The 24,360-nt window shown below is 39.5% G+C and overlaps 1 protein-coding gene across 7 annotated transcripts in view; it reads right to left on the reverse strand.

Annotated features, from left to right (window-relative positions):
- The window catches only part of gria3b (glutamate receptor, ionotropic, AMPA 3b), a 340,234-nt gene that overhangs the window by 113,977 nt on the left and 201,897 nt on the right, over positions 1–24,360 (reverse strand). For all 7 annotated transcript variants that reach the window (XR_006313803.1, XM_043704895.1, XM_043704894.1 and 4 more), the window contains exon 8: positions 5,493–5,597. Coding sequence is in view for 6 of the 7 variants with exons in the window: in XM_043704895.1 (XP_043560830.1) it covers positions 5,493–5,597 (105 nt within the window). In the remaining variant the exon portion in view is untranslated. The remainder of the gene's footprint in view (positions 1–5,492; positions 5,598–24,360) is intronic.

The raw sequence follows: 24,360 nt of genomic DNA on the forward strand, positions 1-24,360 counted from the left end.
TATTTCTTTTACGATTTGGGAAATCTTTATTAATGAAAAGAAATCTAAATCAATCAAAGGATATTTGTGATCTGAATGACTTTCATTGAAAACATCCTGACTCAGGAGATACATGAGAACATGGATTCCTTTGTTCTCTATCAAGAGAATTGGCTGCATATTTCCCATATACTCTGAAGGATTGATTGCAGAACCTTTCGCCTGGTGAGACACTCCAAGGAAAATTAATTAACAGTCTGCACCAATAATCATGGGTTAGAAATGCTATTAGAACATGACTTTGAGTCTTGAATGATGGGACCAGTATGAAACAAATTAAATATTATTCAGAAACACTCAGTATCTTTTCCTTCTGTACTTCATATCTTCTCTTCTTAGGGCACTGACTCATACCTGGGCTATGACTTGCTTTGGCTGTTTTCTGATACTTCTCCTGAATATATATCCTGTGTCAGCAAGCTATTTCATCTGCTAAGTGTGATAGCCTGATGTTCCTGACTTCCATTGCAATTTTTGCTTCAGAAATATGCAGAGAAGACCTTTAACAGTTTCTGTATGTTTAGGAACTTGTCAGCCAACAGATAAGTGCTGGTACTAAGGAACCTCATGAGTTATTTTGGTCTTGATAGAGATGATGAAAGTTTGTGATTGTGATTTTGACTTTTGATATAAATCCAACCTCCAACTTAAATTTGTTGTTCCTTGCATACTTTTATTTGTCAAAGCACACTTTTGCTTTACTTTGTTCCTTTGCAATTTGACTACTTTTACTCCGAAATTCTCATTGCATAGTGGCGAGAGCTTAATAGTGGTCTTTGGAGAGTTCCTTTGCAAACCTAATTATATGAGCATATGAGAATAACAACCTATTATAGGTTCAACTCGTGTCTTGCCAGTCATAGAGTATGGGGTGGATCTGATGTACTGAGAGAGTTTGAATGGATTAATCAAACATTTTCTCTTCTGTCATACTGGCTCTCAGATTGCCTTTTATCATCCTCTTATTTCAGTGCACCGTTTGATTGTGGCTTATTTCACAATGTTGGAAGGTGGTGAATTCTATTGCTTGCTAGAAACCTACAAACTTACTGGAAATAAACTAGGATCCAATGTCCATAGTCTCTAGGAAACCAAATTTTATAAACAACTGGACAAGAATGACAGTGACTGAAGCAGTATATATGCAGAGATTGTACACACCCAGTTTGCCAGAGCTTTAAAATGTTTGTACTCATGCTAAAAGTTGCTGCTTTTTCTATTTCCTAAAGCTCACCCAGGTTTGACTAAAAGCACATAGTAAATAGTTAACAAAACCAAATACCAAACAAATAAATACTAGAACTTGCACTACCTGTGCTTCTTATAATGTACCGTACAGCATGGAAAAGTATATAGTTATCAATACCAGGAACCCTGGTTGACTTTTCTCCTTGCCCAAGCTCTGGAACATTGGGTGAAGTAAGACTATGGCGTCACAACAACATATTACTTCTATCAATAGCCATTGGGAGCTGAAGTAATCAAGAGATCAAATTTGAGGTCTTCGTTGTACACACGGCTCAGTACCACACTAGGTGTTGAAAACAACGAGCAACACATCGGAGAGAGAAAGTTTGCCGTGTTCATTGTTTCTGCCAATTTTTTTAAATTTAAAAAAAGTAAGTAATTGGATCAGTTTAGATTCTTTTTGTTTGGTTGACTCTCACATAGTGACGTGTTGTTTAATGCGGTGCACTTTGTAAATGATAGGTTCCACAATGACGACGGATTTGGGTCAGTATACAGCAATGAAAAGAATACAAGCCCCTTTTAGTACAATGAAGACATTCACCAGCTGATCCAGTAGTGTTTCTCCACTGAATGCCTGATGTGAAAAAGAGTTTAATGCTTTTAAAAAAATGTGGCATTGAAAATTCTCACTCTATAGCATTATCCTTCTTTAATGAAATCTTAATTAGGTTTGCAAAGGAACTCTCCAAAGATTTAGATTGGTACTTGTGTCGTGGGTGTTCCCATGTAGGTTAGACTTATGAGTGATGGTTAATGATTCTTTGAAATGCCAATGTTTCTTTCGTAATCCTTTTGACGAAGTTCATTTTACTTCTTTTTGATTGATTCTGTGTTAAATGATAGCTCAGGACAAGCACCTTAGCAGTTTAGATATGTCAAATAGAACCATAAAATTAAGAATTATCTTCACAATTAAGTACAATTTTCCATTTAAGTGATAAAATGATCCAGTAATTTGATTGAAGCAAAAAAAAAAGAACCTTAATTCAAATTTTACTCGATACAGATAATTAACTGTTTCATGACCAATAAATGTCCCATCCTGAACTGTGACAGAATGGAGGCTGAATGGTTTTAAAAAATGGTACAAATCGTTCATGTGCCAGTCTGCCACATCCATTCTGAACTTTGATGAGTTTATCAAGTTCAGGGAAGTGGGAAAGTGAAGCTGCTCACCTCATTAGCTGGGCAGCCTGAGGCCACTGAGGAGTTGAGACCTCCTGAGAATTTCATGGTGACGAACAGCTGTTAGGAGGACTCAGAAGCTGACCAATCGCATCAGCATTTAACATAAACAAAATGAAAATTTCGCAAAAGAAGTTGTGAGGGGTAAGACATTTTAGTCACTGATTATCCCCTACACTCTTCTGGATTCCAGCTCTTTGTTTGTCATGGCCACTTTGAAAATGAAGACTCTCTCAACTTTTTAAAGTCCACATGGAGATGGAAGCCATAGCAATGGTAAAGTCACAGGTCAGTCCCCTGGTATTCCAACCCCATTTTCATACTACACTCCAGTTTGCACCCTGCCTTCCCACTAATTTAGTGACAGACTCAACTCTAAGGTCAGTTGAACCTGAGCACTTTGAAAACTGGCTATGATAGCATGCTGGTATCAGAGTTGGGTTTACTTCACTAGATTTGAACCTGCCTTCCAATGGGAAAATCTGTCCCTTAGTCTCAAGAGACAGTGTCCTAAATTCAGTAGACAATGCATTATTTTTTTTTTACATTCAGACCTTTAGCAGCAATACAGTTTGGGACTAAAAACTAAAAGAAACAAGAACAGAATTTGCAGGAAGATGTCAGCAACTAGTTAACATTTCAGGTCCAGCAACCCTTCTTCAGAATTGTGTTCAGTTTTGGGCTAACTTTGTAGAAGCTCTGCATGGAGTGACAGTCCAAATGCTGCATGGTTGTTCCTAATTGCTAGGCTGAAACTTTATTATCATCATTGGCAGAGCAAATAGCTGAATACAAAAATGAAAGCTCCTACTTAGGTTTGCTGTTAGTAGGATGGTGTGGTAAGCAGGGAGTGCTGATCTCCAGCAGAAGCTCTATAATATGAAACTGGAATTAAAATGCAAATGGTAGAAAGAATTGTGATGAGTCTGGGCACCCTTAGTTGTTAATGGCTGGTTTGAATAGTTAAAAGTGAGTACATTATCTTGAGAGGAACTGGGAACTTGATGGTACAAAAGATTCAAACTGACATGAGCAAATTAGCCATTAATCTAGGATGTTTAAGCAATCATGTTATTTCAGCCTCCTCACCCTGGAACTCCCCCAAATGACTCATCAATTCTTAGTGCTTAAAAACAAATATGTTTTTTTCAAAAACCCACATAAATAGACAGAATAAGCAATAATAAGGTCAGTTAAAATTCATTAGTAATATTTGAGCCTTGTAATTATACTGTGGACATTACTGGATTAATGGTATATTAATATTCATTTTGACATTTCTCTACCCATTGTTTCAGCAGAAGTATTAACCAATTTAACAGTTCACCTGCTAGCTTCCGATATTGTAATTTGTGAACACTCATTTTGGAAACGTTGCACTGATGCTGATTTTTGTATAAAACGTTTTCCTGTACATTTCCAATAGAATATATAATGGTGACAGTTAAATCGTTATGACAGTAAACCAAAACCTCTTTCATGATAGTAGCTAAAACTTCTCTTCACCTCACTGCATTGACTAATGTGGGCTAATAGCTTATCAAAGTGATCACTCTTTTCTGTCAATGTGAGAAGACTATTTAAGGCAAAAGCCTGTGAATCATGCTTTGTTTTAGAGGTCATATAATTGCATTACAGCTATTATCTGTGTAGTCATAGAAATGAAGGCCATGGATTAGGAATTTAGTGTATTTTCATTAGTAAAAAAGCTGGAAATGCTGCAAAAACATATTAATGAGATTCATGTGGGGCCATTTCACTAGCTATGACAGGCTACCTAAGTTCCGTAATACTCCGTATGTAATGCTGTTCACCATGATGACTTTTAGAGCTTTGGAGACATGTTAAGAAAGGAGACAGTAGGGGAGTTGGATCTACTGGCCTAAGGGAGTAAGTGTGGGAAAGCTGTGCAGCAGGAACACCAGTAACAAAGCAAAGCTGACAGTCTTGGCAGCAAAGTTACAAGGAGGAAGTCACGATGAGCAATACATTCTGAAAAACAAAAATCGATTCTGCGTCGAAATGTACAAAGGTACATGAACAAAGAAAATTGGCTACTTCTGCACTTATCTATTGGTCTCAAAATTCACGATGGGGGATGAAATGACCATTTTCATGCCAAAATTGCCCCCTTCCCTCAAAAAGGCATCCTGGTTTCACAGCAATATTATCGGCTTCTGCCTGCACGTAATTGAATTCCTTCACTGCTCTACTCCCTAGACCCTGATCATACAGACAGGGGAGCCCTCATGGCATTCAGGCCAGCTGACTGTAAGAGTGTCCCAGTTGGGGAGCTGAATCAGATACCCAGAATTGTGTCAATTAAGTGACTGGTTGCACATCTATAGATTTATGTAATGAGACACATTTCATACATCTGCATTAGGCAGATGGAAATTTTGAGGAAGGGTCACTTGATCTGAAACATTAACTGATCTCTCTCCACAGATGCTGCCAGACCTGCTGAGCTTTTCCAGCAACTTCTGTTCTTGTTTCTGATTACAGCACTCGCAGTTCTTTCAGTTTTGATCTGCCTTAGGCACCCTGTTCACTTTGCAGCACAAATCAACTTCTCCACTGAGAAATGATCAAGTTATAAATGTTAGATTCATCATTGTTGGCTGATGGCTGTTTATTACTCTATCACAGAAAATAATCCAAGTCAGTCACAGAGCAAGATTTCTACTTCCCATTGTGCAGCATAAGTCCATAGGGGCAGAATGTGTGCAATGATGATTCAGTTAATGTAATGGAAAACAAGTTTCAACCACAGAAGATCAGATACACATTCCCGCCCACAGAAAATATTTTCAGAGCAAAGAAAATTACATTCTTCTCAATCCTTTTCTTTTAGAGCTTTTGGCATAAAATGCAGTATTTGCAGAATTGAAGAAATTGCATGGGATATCATATGGGTGAATAATGGCCATTTTAGCATGGTACTGGTTAGTATCCTAGAGCTATTCACCAAAAGAAAATCAGCCAACTAAAAACAGCCCTGTTTTATTTCAACCTACCTTCCGTGGTCCAGAAGGTCTTAGCTCATAAACATCGATGGTATAGTTTGATCTGCGTCCATAGTTGTCAAATTGTAGATTTCCAGTCAGTCCTCTGCCTCGTACCTGTAATCCAGAGCACAGAAGTGATACACTAGTAATGAAAATGCTTCATTTAAACAGAGGAAAATGAATTGCAAATGGTAAAATCATGAAAAATGTCTGTAGGCTAGGTGGAAATGGTCACCAAAGTATCAAAGTCCTGGGACCTGACATACAATGCAGCACAATATACTTGAAACACATAAAAGTGGATAAATCTCCAGGACTTATTCAGGTGTACCCTAAAACTCTGTGGGAAGCTAGGGAAGTGATTGCTGGTCCTCTTACTGAGATATTTGTATCATCGATAGTCACATCCAATCAGAAGGATGTTATGAAACTTGAAAGGGCCTGGAAAAGATTTACAAGGATGTTGCCAGGGTTGGAGGATGTGAGCTATAGGGAGAGGCTAGAGCTGTTTTCCCTGGAGTGTCGGAGGCTGAGGGGTGACCCTATAGAGATTTACAAAATCATGAGGGGCATGGATAGGATAAATAGACAAAGTCTTTTCCCTGGGGCAGGGGATGTCCAGAATTGGAGGGCATAGGTTTAAGGTGAGAGGGGAAAGATATAAAAGAGCCATAAGGGGCCAGTATTTCACACAGAGGGTGGTACGTGTATGGAATGAGCTGTGAGAGGAAGTGGTGGAGGCTGGTACAATTGCAACATTTAAAAGGCATCTGGATGGGTATATGAATAGGAAGGGTTTGGAGGGATATGGGCCAGGTGCTGGCAGGTGGGACTAGATTGGGTTGGGATATCTGGTCAGCATGGATGAGCTGAACCGAAGGGTCAATAACGAGAGGTCACGCTTTCAAGGTGAGAGGTGGGAAGTTTAAGGGGGATACACGTGGCAGGTACTTCACACAGAGGGTGGTGGGCATTTGGAACACGTTGCCAGCAGAGGTGATAGAGGCAGACATGGTAGATTAATTTAAGATGCATCTGGATAAATGCATGAGTAGGTGGGGTGTAGAGGGATACAGATGCTTAGGAATTGACCGACAGGTTTAGACAGTACATTTGGATCAGCTCAGGCTTGGAGGGCCGAAGGGCCTGTTCCTGGGCTGTAAATTTTCTTTGTTCTTTTTCCGTGCTGTACATTTCTATGACTCTATGCGTCTAATAGAAAACAGAATGGATCTGTCTGATGTATAATGGTTACTGCCATTAGTAATGACTCCATTTAAAATATATTAAATTTAGCTGAAAATTAATTTTTCTACATCTAGTGCAGAGATTTTAAGGTAGTCATGAAAATGTCCTTCTAAGATAATGGTACTACAGTTAATTCATAAAATAATTATTCCAATCATAACTTTGGGAGGTGATCTGATGAACAGAACTTTTAGAGGGAGAGAATATTGCACATGCTCCTTTTGTCTATGAAAGTGCATTTTTGAAAGTACACTTTTACCTTCTAGAAAATAAATCCTGGGCTGAATTTTTGTCTACAACTCAGGATAGATCTGAGCTGAATGGAATTGCGCATGGTGGAAAATGTGCATTTCCTGAGAAACCCTTCCGCCTGTCATTTTTCTTGGGTTGGGAATTGTGACCGGTCACTATTTGATACTCATTTAAAGTGACATTAGGTTTAGAATTTACTTGGCTCTAATATTTATGTGCAAGTGGGTGGTCCCTGAAGCCTGTGGGCATCTCACTAATTATACGAGTTTGTGAACATTGTGGGAATCTGTTTGACGACTCAGAAACCTTTTGACAGGTAAGTATAAAAGCTGTTGTTAATACGTTTCATAGCTTCCATGCTCCACCTGATTATTCCCGATAACCTTATTATGCCCTCTTCCATCCACAATTTCTCTCCTTTCCACCCCATACCCACCATACATTTTACATTCTACACCACATAGAGAGCTAATTGACCAATGCCTAGTCTAGTTGTTGAAATGATTCTGGAATTGATGATATAAGTAGAGGCTTTGAAAGTAACATTTTAAAAATGACCTTGCAAACAGTGTCAATGCCAGAATCTTTCAGACACTTTACACCTTTAAATTTTGTATAAATAAACACACACATTTGAAAAAGAAAAGTTTAGAAAGAATAATTTACTGAAAGGTAATCAGGATGTCAAATCAAACAAAGCTTAACTGCTCTCTGTTGCTTTTCAATATTGCCTGCTGTGCTAAGCCAATTGTAGAATGTAGCTAAGTATTTGTAACAAAGCCATTTGAAAAATTAATGCCTGGCAATGTTTTTCTACTGCTTTGTTAATACACTTGTCAGATGGACCCATTACAATTGCTCAACTTTTGGATGACTAATACATTGAGCTAGGCAGACAATGTCAGAAACAGCTGTGCTAAACTTAGGTAAGTTTAATTACATAAGGATGAGGGCAGAAATGGCGAGAGTGGACTGAGAATAGAGTTTCGAAGAACACAGCAAGCCATGCAGCATCAGGAGGTGGCGAAGTCAATGTTTCGGGTGTAACCCTTCTTCAGGACTTGCAGAGAACTTCTTCAAAATGGGCATCCTTTGAAGAGACTTTGCAGTGGTACAAAGTTGGTTTGAGCCAAAAAAAACCTGCAGATGCTAGATTCCAAAATAGATGAGCAGCAAGCTGGAAGAACACAGCAAGCCAGGAAGCATCAGGCGCTGCAGAAATCAATGTTTCGAATGTAACTTGAAGAAGGTTTACATCTGAAACGGTGGCTTCTCCACCTCCAGACACTATCTGGCTTGCTGTGTTTTTCTAACCTCCTGCTTATCCACCTTGGAATCCAGCATCTGCAGCTTTTTTGTCTCTGACAATCGAGTTTAGCAGAAAAGACGTTTGAGGAACAATGGACGATGTTTAACAAAATAGTTCATGGCTCAGCAAAGATATATCACAATGAGGAAGAAGGATTCTAGGAAGGGGATAAACTGACCACAGTTAAACAAGGAAGTTAAGGATAGCATCAAATTGAAAGAAAAACATACAACATTGTAAAGGTTTAATTGCCAACAAAATTTAACCAAAAATAACTAAGAGGCTGAAAATAAACAGTAAGGTCAAATTAGCAGTAATATAAAAACAAACAGTAAGAGCTTCTTCAAATATGTAAAAAGGAAGAGACCAAAGATAACATAGATCCCTTAGAGATCAAAGCTGGGGAAATAATAGTCAGGAACCATGAAATGGCACAGATCTGAATGAAATCACTGGAGAAGTCTTCATGGTAGAAGACAGTAATAACATTCGAAAATCACTAAATACCAAGGGGCTAAAGTGGGGGAAGAAGTAAACATTTTCATTATCATTAGAGAAAAAGTATCAGTGAAATTAATAGAGCTAAGGATTGTTAAGTCCTCTGGATAGGACGAATTGAATCCTAGCATGTTAAGGAAGTAGCAACAGAGATAATGGATGGACTAGTATTAACCTTCCAACAATACTGGAAGGTTCTGGAAAAGTCCCAAAGGATTAGAAAATGGTCAATGCAACATCCATATTCAAAAAGAGAGAAAAACAACAAAACATGGGTAACTATAGGACAGTTAGCTTAATATTTATCATTGGGTACATTTTCGAGTCCATTATAGAGGAATAATAATAGAGCATTTAGAAATACATAATATAATCAAGCAGATTGAATATGGTTTCCTGAAGAGGAAATTATGCCTGACAAATTTATTGGAATACCTTAAAAAAATAACAAATAGGCTAGATAAAGGGGAAACAATAGATATAAAATATTTGGATTTCCAAAAGGTACTCAATAAGGGATGGCACATAAAGCTACTTAGTAAGAGCCCATGGTGCTGAGGGTATTATATGAGAATGGATTAGCTCACCAAAAGAAGCAATTGGGCTACAGGGGGCATTTTCAGGATGGAAAGCTGCAGTTAATGGACTGCCAAAGCATCAGTGCTGGGTCCAGATTTATTTAGAATATATATTAATGACTTGGATGAAAGAAGTGAATGTATTATAAACAAATTTGAGGATGACACAAAAATTGGTGGGAAAATAAGCAGTAAGGATAACACAGAGTCTACAGATGAATATGGACAGGCCAACTGAGTGTGCAAAAACATAGCAGATAGAATACAATGTGGGAAGATGTGAGATTATGCATTTTCGCAGGAAGTATAGAGCAGCAGAATATTACTTAACTAAGAAAAGACTGGAGAAAGCTGCAGCTCAGAGGTATTTTGGGCTCCTGGTGCATAAATCAGCAAAGGCTAGTACCCAAGTTCAGAAAGTAATAGGGAAGCCAAATGGAATGTTGGTCTGTGCTCAAAGAGAATGGAGTATAAAAATAGGGAAGTCATGCTAAATCTATGCAAGGCACCAGCCAGAAGACACCTGAGATATTTAGAACAGTTTTGGTCTCCTTGTCTAAAGAAAGGTTGAATAGGGATATATATTGGCTTTGGAGGCAATTGAGAGAAGGTTCACTAGGTTTATACTGGGTATGGAGGGACTTTTTGATGAGGAGAGGATGATTAGGTTGACGTTTAGAAGAATGAGAGGAGACGATATTAAATGATGCTTGTTAGGGTAGATGCAGAGAGGCAGAGAAGCAGATGCTTTGGATGATTAATATCCAGAGTAAGCCTGACAGACCAGGGAAATGGAATAAAAGCTTACAGTATTGGCCATATGAATACAGGGGATGGATGCTATGAGGGGGAATGGGAGTGGAGTATATGTGGGTTAAGAGGGATCAAGGTGAGATAAGGTGGGGATTGAGGGGTAAGGAGCTAAACATCATTCACAGAATGTGTCAATGTCCACGAGAACTGAGGCAGGCCCCATAATCAGCTTGTCGCACCACCCATTCACCTTCCTTGCTGCCTTGGGCCTACTTATATGGTGGTAGCAGTCTGGAGCCTTGCTCAACCATTTCCAACGCGGAGAAACTTATGAAAGTGGGAAGAAGTGATTAGTTCTGGACAATAAGCTGTTAGGTCTGAAGGTTGATAAGTCTCCAGGGCCTGATGGTCTGCATCCCAGGGTACTGAAGGAGGTGGCTCGGGAAATCGTGGATGCGTTGGTGATTATTTTCCAGAGTTCAATAGATTCGGGGTCGGTTCCTGAGGATTGGAGGGTGGCTAATGTTATACCACTTTTTAAGAAAGGTGGGAGAGAGAAAGCAGGTAATTATAGACCAGTTAGTCTGACCTCAGTGGTGGGAAAGATGCTGGAGTCTATTATAAAGGATGAAATTACTGCACATCTGGATAGTAGTAACAGGATAGGACAGAGTCAGCATGGATTTATGAAGGGGAAATCATGCTTGACTAATCTTCTTGAATTTTTTGAGGATGTAACTCTGAAGTTGGACGTTATACTTCCAAGTACTTGCAGCCTGACACAAATTTCAATCAAAGGTCAATAACATATCTCTCAGAGCCATTGCCAGTCCTTGGAATCATCTCCAACTGCATTCCGGAACTCCACTTCTTATAATGTCATCCGATCATCTCCATAGCAACATTTCATCAAACTGACAAAATGGGGCATCTTCAATTGTCAGCTCAGAGAGATGATTTAATTGCAAATGAAGATCTTTCAGGGAGTTGGTGAGATTGAAAGAAAAACATTTCTTTGCATGTCTGTGGATGGAGAATTATTATCATTGCAATTGAAAAATGAAATTGTACATTTCAGGATCGCACATTTCTGTCTTGGGTCAAACTATTCAAATGCGCTCTGTTCATGTTCATTGTGAGTTCAATCCTCATGCTTTCAGAACAGAATTTATTACTTTTCATTCATGCATCTGAGTGGGGCATTATTGGCCTTTGATTACTCGTCCCTAATCTCCTCTTTGAAAATGGCAGAGTTGCTTTCTTGAACTGTTGTAGTACAAGAGAGTTACATACATGCTGTGTTCAAGATGAAATTCAAGAATTTTGACCATTGAAGAAGCAGCAATATATGTCCACCGGAGGATGGTGATCAGCTTAGAGGGAAACCCTGTAGGTAGTGGTGCTGCCGTGTATCCAATGCCCTTGGCATAGACTCATAGAGTCATAGAGTCATAGAGATGCACAGCATGGAAACAGACCCTTCGGTCCAACCTGTTCAGCTTAAAAATACGGGGTAGACCATTTAGGACAGAGATGAGGAGAAACTTCTTCACCCAGAGAGTGGTGGCTGTGTGGAATGCTCTGCCACAGGGGGCAGTGGAGGCCCACTCTCTGGATTCATTTAAGAAGGAGTTGGAGAGCTCTCAAAGATAGTGGCATCAAGGGTTATGGAGATAAGGCAGGAACAGGATACTGATTAGGAATGATCAGCCATGATTATATTGAATGGCGGTGCAGGCTCGAAGGGCTGAATGGCCTACTCCTGCACCTATTGTCTATTGTCTCATAATGTCTATTGTCTCATAATGTTTAAAACAGCATGATTCATATTTCCTGATGTCAAGGGAATAATTTGGATCTTTGCCTCTCCTCATACCTGTCCTCAATTACAGAATCATTGCTAGAACCCAACACTTTCCCAACTGCACCTCGAGTGTGAATAAAGCTTTAAATCTGGCTGAGTTTACACACTTAAACGTGGTGACTGTGGATTCAAGGGAAGGGGTTTGTGACTTACACACTATTAATTCTCTTCTAGCGTCCTGAGCCAGCTCAGATTGTTGGGATGAAAGTCTTTCTTATCTTTTGACAGCAAAAGAAGAGTTACAATTTTACAGAATACTATTCCTGGTGTCTAGTGTTATTTGCCATCTCTATCAGTATGTGGCAGTGCGTAATAATTGTTTGCGGTGGTTCTTGCCACTAATCCACCTTTATTAGACTTTGTCATAAGACTATCTAGTGAGTTGTGATACAATATCAAACATAAATAAGTATCTACAGAAGAGACACTGTTCTTAGATAAGAAGAAGGGTTATTGCAAGGTAGCATTAAGTACAACTATATTCGACTTGCATAATTACTAAAACCTTAGCGAACTGATACACATACATTTGTTCACTCTGACAGAATAAAACTTATTGTCTGCACCTACAGTCTGTGTGCAATGTGAGTGGGGTGGAGTCAATGTAACATGACCATTAACAACTTCAGAGCCATTACTTCATACAACATTTTCCCAAAGCTGTTTTCTTCTTCCCCACAGTTAACTTATTATACAATGATGTGTTATGATAGTTTAATATTTAATATATTTTGTGGATTTGAATTTGATGGATTGTGGATTCCTGTTTTGTTAATCAGTTAAATGAACGAAAACTGGAACTCTTATCATCGTGCATTTCTTGAGAATCACTTGGCTGGTCTTGTTTGCTTGAACTCATTTTAGGAAAATACCTCCAGGTTTTTGGTTTTCATTTGGGGAAAGTCTGCTACAGAACAAGCTGCTCATCTCATTTCTTCTATTTCTGAAGCACCTTTGTGATATATTCATTGTGAAACTTGATTCTGTTCTTTTGAAATGAAAAAGAATTATGGGAAAATATGATATACACTTTGGTTTATATATAATTATTTGTGATGATACAGCTCAAAGTGTCTCATTTAAAAATCACCTTTGACATAGCGGCCTCCTTTTATCCATAAACCTGCCAATTTACTATTATTGAAAGGAATATCTGTTGTCATATAGGCACACATAACTATTCTGTATTAAGAACATCCTAACAACAGTGGTGACATCAATGACTAACAAAATCACTTTGTCAATTGTGCCAGTTCAAGGATAATATTGGCTAGGATATCGGGACAATGCTTGCACGTTCTTTAAATATATAAGATGATTAATGTTTAGCGAAGACAGGTAGATTTGATCTCAATTTTAAATTCTTTCCAAAGATTTAAATTTGAGTTCTGTTGGAAGATCTTCATTCCAAGTATCAACTTATCTTTTCTCCTGATGCGGATGGTCCTGCAGTGTATCTCCAGGACTATTTTGTTTCATTGTTTCAAGAACTTTGAATTTAAATATATATGACTTCCTTTGTTTTGAAGTTTAAATAGTTCCTTTACAAAGTTTGAAGTATGTGGAAAGCCAGAGTTTGAAGTCATTGATACACAGATCTCAAAAACTCCTTTTTCTCACACTGCTCTTAATTTTAAAATCCGGTGAACTGTTGTTTAGTCTTTTTTGGAGTTACTTGCATCTTCACTGTATGCCTTAATTTATTTCGAATCATGGACTGAAGTACATCACACATATACCACTAAGATTAATATTTTGCATCAATATGACAACAAAATGAGTGTTGTCAGTGAACCCTTAAATACACAATTTCAGTAAGTTTAAAACAAAACATAATTTTTGCTACAATACTACATAATGGAATAGATTTTCAACTTTACATCTTGATGTAACTTCGTGACACATGCAAATCAGCCTCTATAAACAGGTAGAGCTTCAGTAATACAGTACTAGCATTGCAAACTAAAAATCTACCCCAATGATGTCTCAAGCCATTTCCTCATCTCCTTCTTATTTTAGCTTCTGCCATTTCACTTGTGGTCACCACAATGCTGATCAATCAGCCTTTGCCATCTCATCCAGCTCGAACCATTTCCAATTCTGCTGAGTTTAAGTCTCTCACCAACAAATCTTTCTAGCTACTGTTGAGCTTTCCTCTTCTCCTGATTCCTGGCATTCCATTTTTATCACCTACCTCACCACATTTCTCCCCTCTCTCCACAACACATGGCCACACTATTTCAATTTCTACTTGCCTACTTCCTTGGATTCTCCCACAATCTTTGTTGACTCCCTGACGTGTGGTTCCTGATATTTCCTTTTCTCATTAATTTAGACATTCATCTCAACATCCCCGTTTGATTTCTGTTTAGTTGTGGTTCCTGTCTTCTTGAAGTTGTCCAGTTTTCTGACTATATTCCAAGGCTGGCCTCACAACTGCATTGTATGTTCTTCTTGTTGCACCTCTTCCAGTTACTCCAATCAGAGCTGATCCATTGCTTAATTTCCTATTCCTGTCAAACTGTACCTTTGATACACACTGAATTATTGTTGAGAATTATATTCATGTTCTGTACTCATCCATCTTACTAACTATCATAAGATTGCTTGCAAACATTTCAGTGTCAATAGTAGCATGTTTGGTAGTCTTGTCTCTAAGATAGAAAAATTGTGAGTCAAAATCTCACTTCACAACCTAGACATAACAGTTAAAATGAAAACACCAATGCAGGCCTGACTCAATGCTATCTTGTTGGAGGCACAGCCTTTGGGATGTGATTTCAAACCAAGTGGTCTGTCAGGTGGGCATAAGAGATCAGGTCAGGCAGCATCCAGGGAACAGGAGAATTGACGTTTCGGGCATAAGCCCTTCTTCAGGAATCCTGAAGAAGGGCTTATGCCCGAAACGTCGATTCTCCTGTTCCCTGGATGCTGCCTGACCTGCTGCGCTTTTCCAGCAACACATTTCCAGCTCTGATCTCCAGCATCTGCAGACCTCACTTTCTCCTCCGGGCATAAGAGATCACTTGGTATCTATTTCGAAGCGGAGTAAAGGCTTTATTACATATGGTCAATATTTATCTTTCAATTAACCATCATAAAAATAGATTAGCTTTTCATTTTCTCTTCATTTGTTTTGGGATTGTTTTGTACGCAATTTGACTGAAGTGTTTCCTATCACACAACAGCAACTGCATTCATAAGCAGTTCATTGGCTAGGAAACATTTGGGGATAGTCTGTGTTCATGTAAGATGCTTGATTTGTTCAGGATTTCTTTTCCTTTTTTATTTTCTAAGGTCCAGTGAAATCAGTTCTTTTTAAATGAGAAAAGCATTTATTGAATATTACAGTTTATTTAAGATATTTCTGGAAGAATGCTAAGAAAGTAATTTTATTTATGCTTTATTGTCCAAACCATATAATAAGTTGTATTTTCTTTTACAGGGGATTAAAAGCTTAAGGTTGAGCTTTCACACATGACATTTACTTTGGCTTGCCTTTATTGCAGAGATAAAGCTGCTGCATTTAAATAGGGAATTAATGGCTTAATATTTATTGACTTAAAAATGAATGTCAGTGGTGGGCCATGTGGTGTGTGAATGTTTCCACATGCTTCATCACAGATCAGTGGGGTTACTAGCAATTAGAAGTTTGCAAGCATGCCAACCAGTTTGTTTTCCTCCTCTTCTCCCTGTTCTAACATTGCCAGACTTAAAACAGGCAGCATTTCATGAACAATCAAGCTACTGATGTTTCTCTGGACTGGATGTAATGCTAATCCATTTGTTGGCTTGAAGCTGGGGCCACCTATACTAACTAGAAAAAGCAGATTGGATATGGAAGCCTGGATGAAGAGTTCACAGAATGCTTTTGAGATAGTCTCTCAGAGTAATACATTTTGGGTCTAAGCAAGTTATACTAGACTTGGTATTGTGTAATGTAACAGGTTGAATTAATGACTTCAGAGCAAAAGCACCCCTAGATAGCAGTGACCAAACTATGGCTGAATTTTATATCCAGTTTGAAATGGAGAAGATTACGTATAAGACTAGCGTCTTCAACTTTAATAAAGGCAACGTTGCGGACCTGAAATCTGAGCAAGCTGATGTGATCTCAGAGCTGGAAATGTGTTGCTGGAAAAGTGCAGCAGGTCAGGCAGCATCCAAGGAGCAGGAGAATCGACGTTTCGGGCATGAGCCCTTCTTCAGGAATCCTGAAGAAGGGCTCATGCCCGAAACGTTGATTCTCCTGCTCCTTGGATGCTGCCTGACCTGCTGCGCTTTTCCAGCAACACATTTTCAACTCTGATCTCCAGCATCTGCAGTCCTCACTTTCTCCCCGATGTGATCTCAGACACAAGATTATGGATAGTTCATTAAACAAGCAGTGGCAGACATTTAAGAGAATATTTCATGATACTCAGAATATATATGTTCCTACTATAAAGAAAACTTCTAAGGGGAAGACCAAGCATCATGACTCAGTAAGGATTTCAGAAAGCAACAAAAATAATGAAAAGTCATATAGATGTTAAAAATGAATGGCAGGTCCAAGGATTAGCCCAAATATAAACAACAGCAGGAAATGACTTATGAAAAATCAGCAGAATGAAATTAGAGTCTGAGATGAAGGTACGCAAAAATGGACAGCACATGTTTCTATAGATATTTAAAAAGGAAACATTCAGTGAATTCTAATCCTAGAGAAAATGAGATGAGGAGTTAATAGAAGATGATAAGGTGATGATACATGAAACAAACAGATGTTTTGCTGCTGTCTTCACTATAGAGTATATATTAAAAAATAATAGTAGTAAATCAGGAGGTAGAAGAGAAAGAGGATCATGGTGAAGTTACGATCACCACGGATCGTGTACCAGCAAACTGATGGAGCTGCAGCAGACAAGTCTCTGGGTCCTGATTGCCATCTACCTGGGATCTTATAACAGGCAACAAATGTGTGACTACTGATTTTCCAGAACTATTAGATTCAGGAGAGGCTCCATCAGACTCAAAAGGAGCAAATATGACTCCTGTATTCAAGAAGAGATGGAGCCAGAAAATACAAAACTATAGGCTGAATCTTAAATTCTTTGACAGTATTTGTTTTGACAAGTTTCTTGGAGGGATTTTTGCCATGAGACCTGGTGACATCATTCACTGCATCTTACCAAAGTTGCCTCATTAACAACCCACCCCTGCCCTCTCACCAGATTCTATCCCCATTCTATTACTTGCCATTCACTGGATATCTGCCAAAGACGAGCATCTCTACACTCACACCATTTTTGAAAGATTGCTGTGTACCTGAACGAGCACTGGCTTCTTGAGAGTCGTCAGGAGGTGTTGGAGAAGGGGAAATGTCCCTGCAATTCTCCAACTGGGATCCTGGTAGATGGGGTGGTAAAGAGGAGGGGTGTCATTTCCCTGGAGGACCAGAAGAGACTGCGCACTTGACCATATCAGCCTGGTCCCAGGTTGCCACCAAATTGCTTTAGTCCAGAGGAATGGCTGGCAGTATCACAAGCATGTCACTAACCTTCTCTGTTCCATCAGGGTAAGCACCACAGTCCACTCTGCTACCTCTCACTCACTCTACCTTTGCTACTGCACCCACATCTGACCAAGGTTTGTACTCTATCTGCCTTTAAAAGCTTTCCACGCCCTATCTCATTTCCCATGCCTCCTCTACCACAACTGGGTCCAACATAACCTACCCTGCATTACCTCAGCACTGTATACTCACTCAACCAGGAAACCTTATCACCCTTCAACCATCTACACTAGCACTCATAGCTCTGTCACCCATTTACATCAAAATCATTCCTTCTCTTTTCCACAATCCAGGAGAAGACAGCCCTCCCCCACACACACACATGGAAAGGGCCCAGAAAGATGTAGGGGTGTCCAACATCAGGCTCCTCACCCATCATAAGTAGAGAATCTTAATTTTTGCAGGAGAAGACTTAGATAGCTGAGGTACGGAGGGATTGAGATGTTCTTTCGCATGGCTGAGTGCTTAAGGAATGTTATCTTTAATTATTAGAGGAATTGTACGTAAAATTAGGAATGTTATGCTTCAGTTATGCAGGCATTGGTAGACCACATATTGAATACTTTGTGAAGTTTTGGTCTCCTTATTTAAGGAAAGATATAAGTGCATTGGAGATAGTTCAGAAGAAGTTTACTAGATTAATACCCCGGAATGCACATGATATATTATGAGGGAAGGTTGGACAGACAGTGGTTGTTCCAATTGGAATTTGGAAGAGTGAGAGGTGACTTGGTTCAAGTCTATAAGCTTCTGTATGGTCATCACAAAGTGGAAATGGAAATAAAATGTTTTCTATTGTGGATGAGTCCCGAACGAGGGATAACTTCATTAGAATTAGGGATCACCCTCTTATGACAGCGATGCCAGAATCATCTCTTAGAGGGTTGTACAATTTGGAACTCTTACCTCAGGAGATGATGGAGACAAGGTCATTGAATATTTTTAAGGCAGATAGATACAGGGGAGTGGGGTGATGAGGTAGGGATAGATGAACACAGGTAGAGGGTATGACCTGGTTGGTAGCTGGAAGCAAGTGTTGATCAGAGGAATGGAAGGGAGGGGGAGGGACTGAGAAGGGAGTCAGGAGTTGGGAAGGGAGGTTATTTGAAATTGGAGAATTTGTTGTTAAGTCCTCCAGGCTATAGGCTGTTCAGATGGAAGATGAGGTGTTGTTCCTTCAACCTGTGGTCTGATTCAAAGTGGCAATGGAGGCGGCCAAGGATGGTCATGTAGGAAAGGGAGTAGGATAGGGAATTAAAATGGGCAGTGATTGGACTTTCCGACCGCAAATTAGAGGAACAATACCTCATCTTTCCCCTTAGCAGTTGATAGCCCAGAGGACTTAACATTGAGTTCTCTGATTTTAAATTACCTCTCTGCCCATCCCCTGACTCCCTTCCTAGGCTCTCCATTCCATTCCTCTGGTCAGCCCTTCCTTCCAGCTACTAACAGGATTCATTCCTCCCATCGACCCACCAGGTTGTACCCTCTACATGTGTTCACCTATCCCTACCTCACCAACCCGCATCCCTCCCCCTCTAATCACAAAATGTTGGCAATTAAGTGCAGGCCTTTTTTACACCCATGACATAAAGCAACTCTCTGTGTCACCTCTTATCCCTGTTGGTGCAGAAATATCGATATTGAAAGAAAATCTCGACCATCGATATCTTTGCAATTTTCTCTCACTTCTGTAGCAGACACTGTTCAAGCTTATAACGACAATCACAGTTTCAGTACATTGCAAAAGTATCATATTGGATTGGCTAACACTGTACAAGCATAAGGCAGAATTCTGGTGGTTGGGGAAGGTTTGGTAAACATTTTCATTTGGCTTGGATTCAAACCGCAGACATCACCAATGTACACATTAATATAGTTGATGACACAGACTATACATATCAGAATCCTTTCTTAATTATTGGATTTTGCAAACTGAAATGACTCAAAACTAGGGTGTATCACTGGATGAATCAATTCATCGCCAAGGATATTAAACCCAGTTATTACGCGAGGCGGTTAGCAAAGCTGTCATTCCAGATATTATCCATTTCCTGCAATGCAAAAATAGCTGTTCATGACTCCACAGTCACCATGAAGCTTGACTGAGATAGAGTTATTCACAGACACAAATCATAGTGCAAAGTTGACATCTGACAGTTTATGTCACTAACATAGAAATGTTTCAATATCGCAGAATGGTTCTAGTATATTCCAGTAGATTGTTTCTTCAGCCTTGCAGGGATGGTCAACCTACATGATGATGACATTGTCAATAAAAGGGCCTAAGCTAAGTAGAATCTGCAATTATCAGCAAAGCTCACTCAACTTGAACAACATAATTTTATGCTCAGCAAGGTCAAATGCATATGTGTAGCATCTGTGATTGACTTTCTGCAGTGTAGAATGTCAGAACTGGTGCAAAGTCTGTACACAACAATGTCAAAGCAATTCATATGCTTCTGATCCTATCTAATATGGCAGAGTTGGCATTACTCCTAGGTATGACTAATGTTTATCACAAATTTCGTCCTAAAATGCAGAGCCTCTTCAGAAGCTACTGTGCAAAGATGCTCAATGGGAATGGGCAATTACACAGCAAATAGTATTTGACAGTTTAAAGATGAGGATAGCATATCTGGCTTTCTTTATTCATTTCAAAGTATGTGCTAAATCATATGTCACAACAGATGTATTAGGAGCCATAGGAGCTGTACTTTTGCAGTATTTGAAATAAAGTGAATGAATCACTTACGTACTACACCTGTTCTCAGAGACTGAACACAAATACTCAACTGGAGAGTGGGAAGCACGAGCCTGCATTTGTGCTTGTGAGTAGAGGCATATGTATCTTTACAGTAGAAAGAATCAGCCTGCTGGCCAGAATAGACCTCTGCATAGAAGAGTATATTAAATACCGTATAACATGTTCAATCCGTGAAAATCTGTTGAACTATTTTCCTGCCTCCACAAGTTACCCTGTGGCCAAGAAAATCATGGCAACAAGTCCTAGTAGATATTTTTGGAGAATTGCAAATAGAAGCAAGCAATTGATGTTTTATGGTTGTTGTTCATGGCCACCATAGCAAATGCCCAGAAATCACAAATTCGATACCCACCACTTCAGGTCATTGACATTGTGGGAGCAAGTGAGGACTGCAGATACTGGAGGCCAGAGTCAAAAAGGGTGGTGCTGGAAAAGTACAGGAGGTCAGGCAGCATCCAAGGAACAGGAGAGTCAACATTTCAGGCATAAGCCCTTCATCAGGACCTTCCTGACCTGTTGTGGTTTTTCAGCGCCCCCATTGACATTCTGGCCAAGCCGTTTACAAAATGACTAGCACTAGCACTGGTGACTAGCACTGTATACAATGGACCAAGTTTGTTTTTGGTCAGTTCACAGAATTACTATCAAGTTAAGGAGTCATCTACCAAGTGATATTGTAATATAATCCAAAATTTAATGGCGGCATTTGATTATTCTATAATAAATGTAAGTTTAAAAATTAATATGTTGGATGGGACAAAGTGTGAATAATCCAGTCATATCCTACTTTGCACAATATATAATGTCTATAAGGGCACTGGAGTTACAGCAGTAGGGTGGAGGAGTGGGATGATCTTTGGGGGGTCGGTAAAGACTTGATGGGTTTAAAGGTCTCTATCTGCACTGTCGGGATTCTATGAAATTTATGACTAGTTATAATTTTTGCATTCTGTGATCATCCTTAGATTGTAACTACTGGCCACTAAAAATTTCAGAAGGAAAGCAGAATAAACTGCAAAGTCAAACAAGGAACCAAAATATGAGCTTGGAGAATGGGCTTACACCAAATGGAGAAATCACAACCATAGGTGTGTCTTATCTCTTCAGGACTAAAGCTTATTAAGTGGCTGCTCAGCAGCAACACTTATATATTGTATGATGATATTAATTTTTTGGGGGGACTTGAGTTTGACAGATTGTGGGAAAATCTGGGCATTTTTTTAAAAAAGTTCAATGAAATGATATATTTGAACCTATTCTTAATAAGTCACTTTTTGGAAACCATATTGTTACAGATATTAGCTGGCCTTAGACACTTGGACTCACTTCAGCAAAAGCATCTAACATTTTTTATGATTGGGTTTTGTGGTTGTTTTGTTTTTGCAAAGTTTTATAGTCTTGGCATTTGATTATTGGTTTTCAGTTGGGAGAAACCTGCGAAAGTACAAACTGTTCAGCTTATAGCTCCTGTCTCTGAAAGACCTCTGTGATGAATCAAATGTGAAACCTGGTTGTACTCTTGAAAAGTCTTTGTGATACGGTGTTTCTCAAGCAAACTGTGCCAGACAATATCCCAGAGGCAAATGCCTACGTTTGGGGAGATTTTGTCAAACATGTTAGAACATCAGATTGATAGCCAGCTGAACAGCTCAAACTTTAACCTTTTTGTCTTCAAGAACTAAGATTTATTGCAAAACGTGTTTTCAGAAAAGAATAAAACATTAATTGCTGGAAAAGCTCAGCAGATCTGGCAGCATCTGTGGAAAGAAATCACAGTTAATGTTTCTGGTTAATGTTTCATCAGTTTCAAAGAAGGGTCACTGGACCTGAAAAGTTTAAAGCTGATTTCTCTCCACAGATGCTGCCAGACCTGCTGAGCTTTTCCAGCAATTTCTCTCTTTGTTTCTGTGTTACAGCATCCGCACTTCTTTTGGTTTCCCAAATTGAACCTGTGTAGACAGAAATCCATTTTTTTGTCGTCTTTAGCCTTCATTTTTGTCGGTGTTTTTCCATTTTCAGAGGGGTAAGCATTTATATTTTCATATTACAAACTAAACCTGTAACCAGATTTGTATCTTAATTCAATAAATTTTGTTTTAAAGTAAATCAATAATATTTTGTTTATTAAAGAAAATTTGTTGATGGAAGTTTTTAACTTATGTCTAATACAGGTAAATCAATTGAATTCCTGATGTGAACTGTGGAGAAGAAACTGGTCATAACAATGACAACACAAAGTGAAGCATGAAATGATTAATAGTAAGTGGATCACAATATTTTGAGGATTAGGATACAACATCAAGTTAATTTTGCAGAACCACAACTTTAAACTTGTATATTTTTGCACACTCATAACAGATGATCACATCTCAAAAAAACATTTACGTACCAAAAGAAAACTGACAAGCTAAACTCTAAAACCATTGACTCAATGTAAATATGCTTCTTGTTCAGGACAGTTCAATTCAATACAAGGTCTTTGGTTTCACCAGGAGGATACGATGCAGTGCTCAATTTTTTGATGGTTGATTATGTAAGACTTGTATGTCCTCTCATATTAGTTAATTCTAAGTGTGGTTACTAAGAAAGAAAAAAATAAGCTGCGGCTGGTTGATGTAAGCAGAACTGTTATCTTAAATCATTAAATGAGACTCCTCTTGCAGAAACATAACCTGATACTTATCACCTCAGCATACCTGAGGCATTAAGCAAACAACTACCCAAATTAAGTGATGCAATTTTGGTGGATTAAATGCAGCAGAAGCAGTTCAAGGAACAATGTTTTGGGTTGGGTGGAAAAAGAGGGAATCCAACTCAAGTTCAATGGGCTTATCTTAGCAATTATACCTAAATAACCAATGTAATTTGTATCTATTCCAGTCATGCAATAATCTATATCTTGAGTATTGCTTAATAAAGACACATTTTATTGAAGCTTGTCATTTTGTATTCATCAGGGTAGTTCAAAAAAATAGCAAATTAAGGGGATACCTAAACGCCAGCTTGCGGACACCTCCTCCTACTGCCCCCTTGACCATGACCCCACCTCCCACCACCAAACCATCATCTCCCAGTCCATCCAGAACCTCATCACCTCAGGGGATCTCCCATCCACCGCCTCCAACTGAGTGTGGTGGTGTGTGGTTGTGCGGGAGAGAGAGGGTGACGATGGGGCAGTGTGCAGGAGAGTGGGTGTGACGGCGTTGGAGTGTGTAGGAGATGGGGTGTGACGTTGTGGTAGTGTTAGGCGAGTGACTGTGACAGTTTGGGAGTGTGTAGGAGAGTGACGGTGACGGTGTGGGTGTGTGTAGGAGAATGAGATTGACAATCGGGAGTGTGTAGGGGAGTGAGGGTGACGGTGTGTAGGAGAGCGTCTGGGTGGGAGAGTGCATATCAGCGTGCGTGTAACGGTGATCGAGTGTGGAGGAGAGTGAGCATGTCAGTGTGGGCGTGTGTAGCTGAGTGAAAGTGATGGTGTGGGAGTGTGTAGGAGAGTGTGCATTCCAGTAAGGGAGTGTGTGTGAGAGTGGGAGTGCCGGTGGGAGAGTGTGTAGGAGAATAAGTTTGACCGAGGGGGAGTGTGTAGAAGAGTAAGTGGAACATTGAGTGGAACTTTATGGGAGTGTATTGGAGAGTGACAGTGTCGTTGCGGGAGTTTGTTGGAGGGTGAGTGGGACGGTGTGGGAGTGTGTAGGAGAGGGAGCATGATGGTAGGGGAGTAGGTAGTATAGTAAACAGGACGGTGTGAGAGTGTGGAGGGGAGTGAGAGTGACAGTCGGGGAGTGTATAGCAGAGTGAGAGTGATGGTGGTGTAGTATGTTGAAGAGTTAGCGCGACGGTGTAGGAATGTGTAGGAGAGTAAGCGTGATGGTGTGGGAGTGCGTACCAGAGTGAGTGTGATGGTGGTCGAGTGTGGAGGAGAGTGAGCATGTCAGTGTGGGCGTGTGTAGCTGAATGAGTGTGATGGTGTGGGAGTGTGTAGGAGAGTGAGCATTAGGTTTGGGAGTGTGTAGTCGAGTGAGTGTGACGGTTTGGGATTGTGTAGGAGAGTGAG

The sequence above is a fragment of the Chiloscyllium plagiosum genome, chromosome 15 (genome assembly GCF_004010195.1).
Source record: "Chiloscyllium plagiosum isolate BGI_BamShark_2017 chromosome 15, ASM401019v2, whole genome shotgun sequence".
Classification (NCBI taxonomy): Eukaryota; Metazoa; Chordata; class Chondrichthyes; order Orectolobiformes; family Hemiscylliidae; genus Chiloscyllium; species Chiloscyllium plagiosum.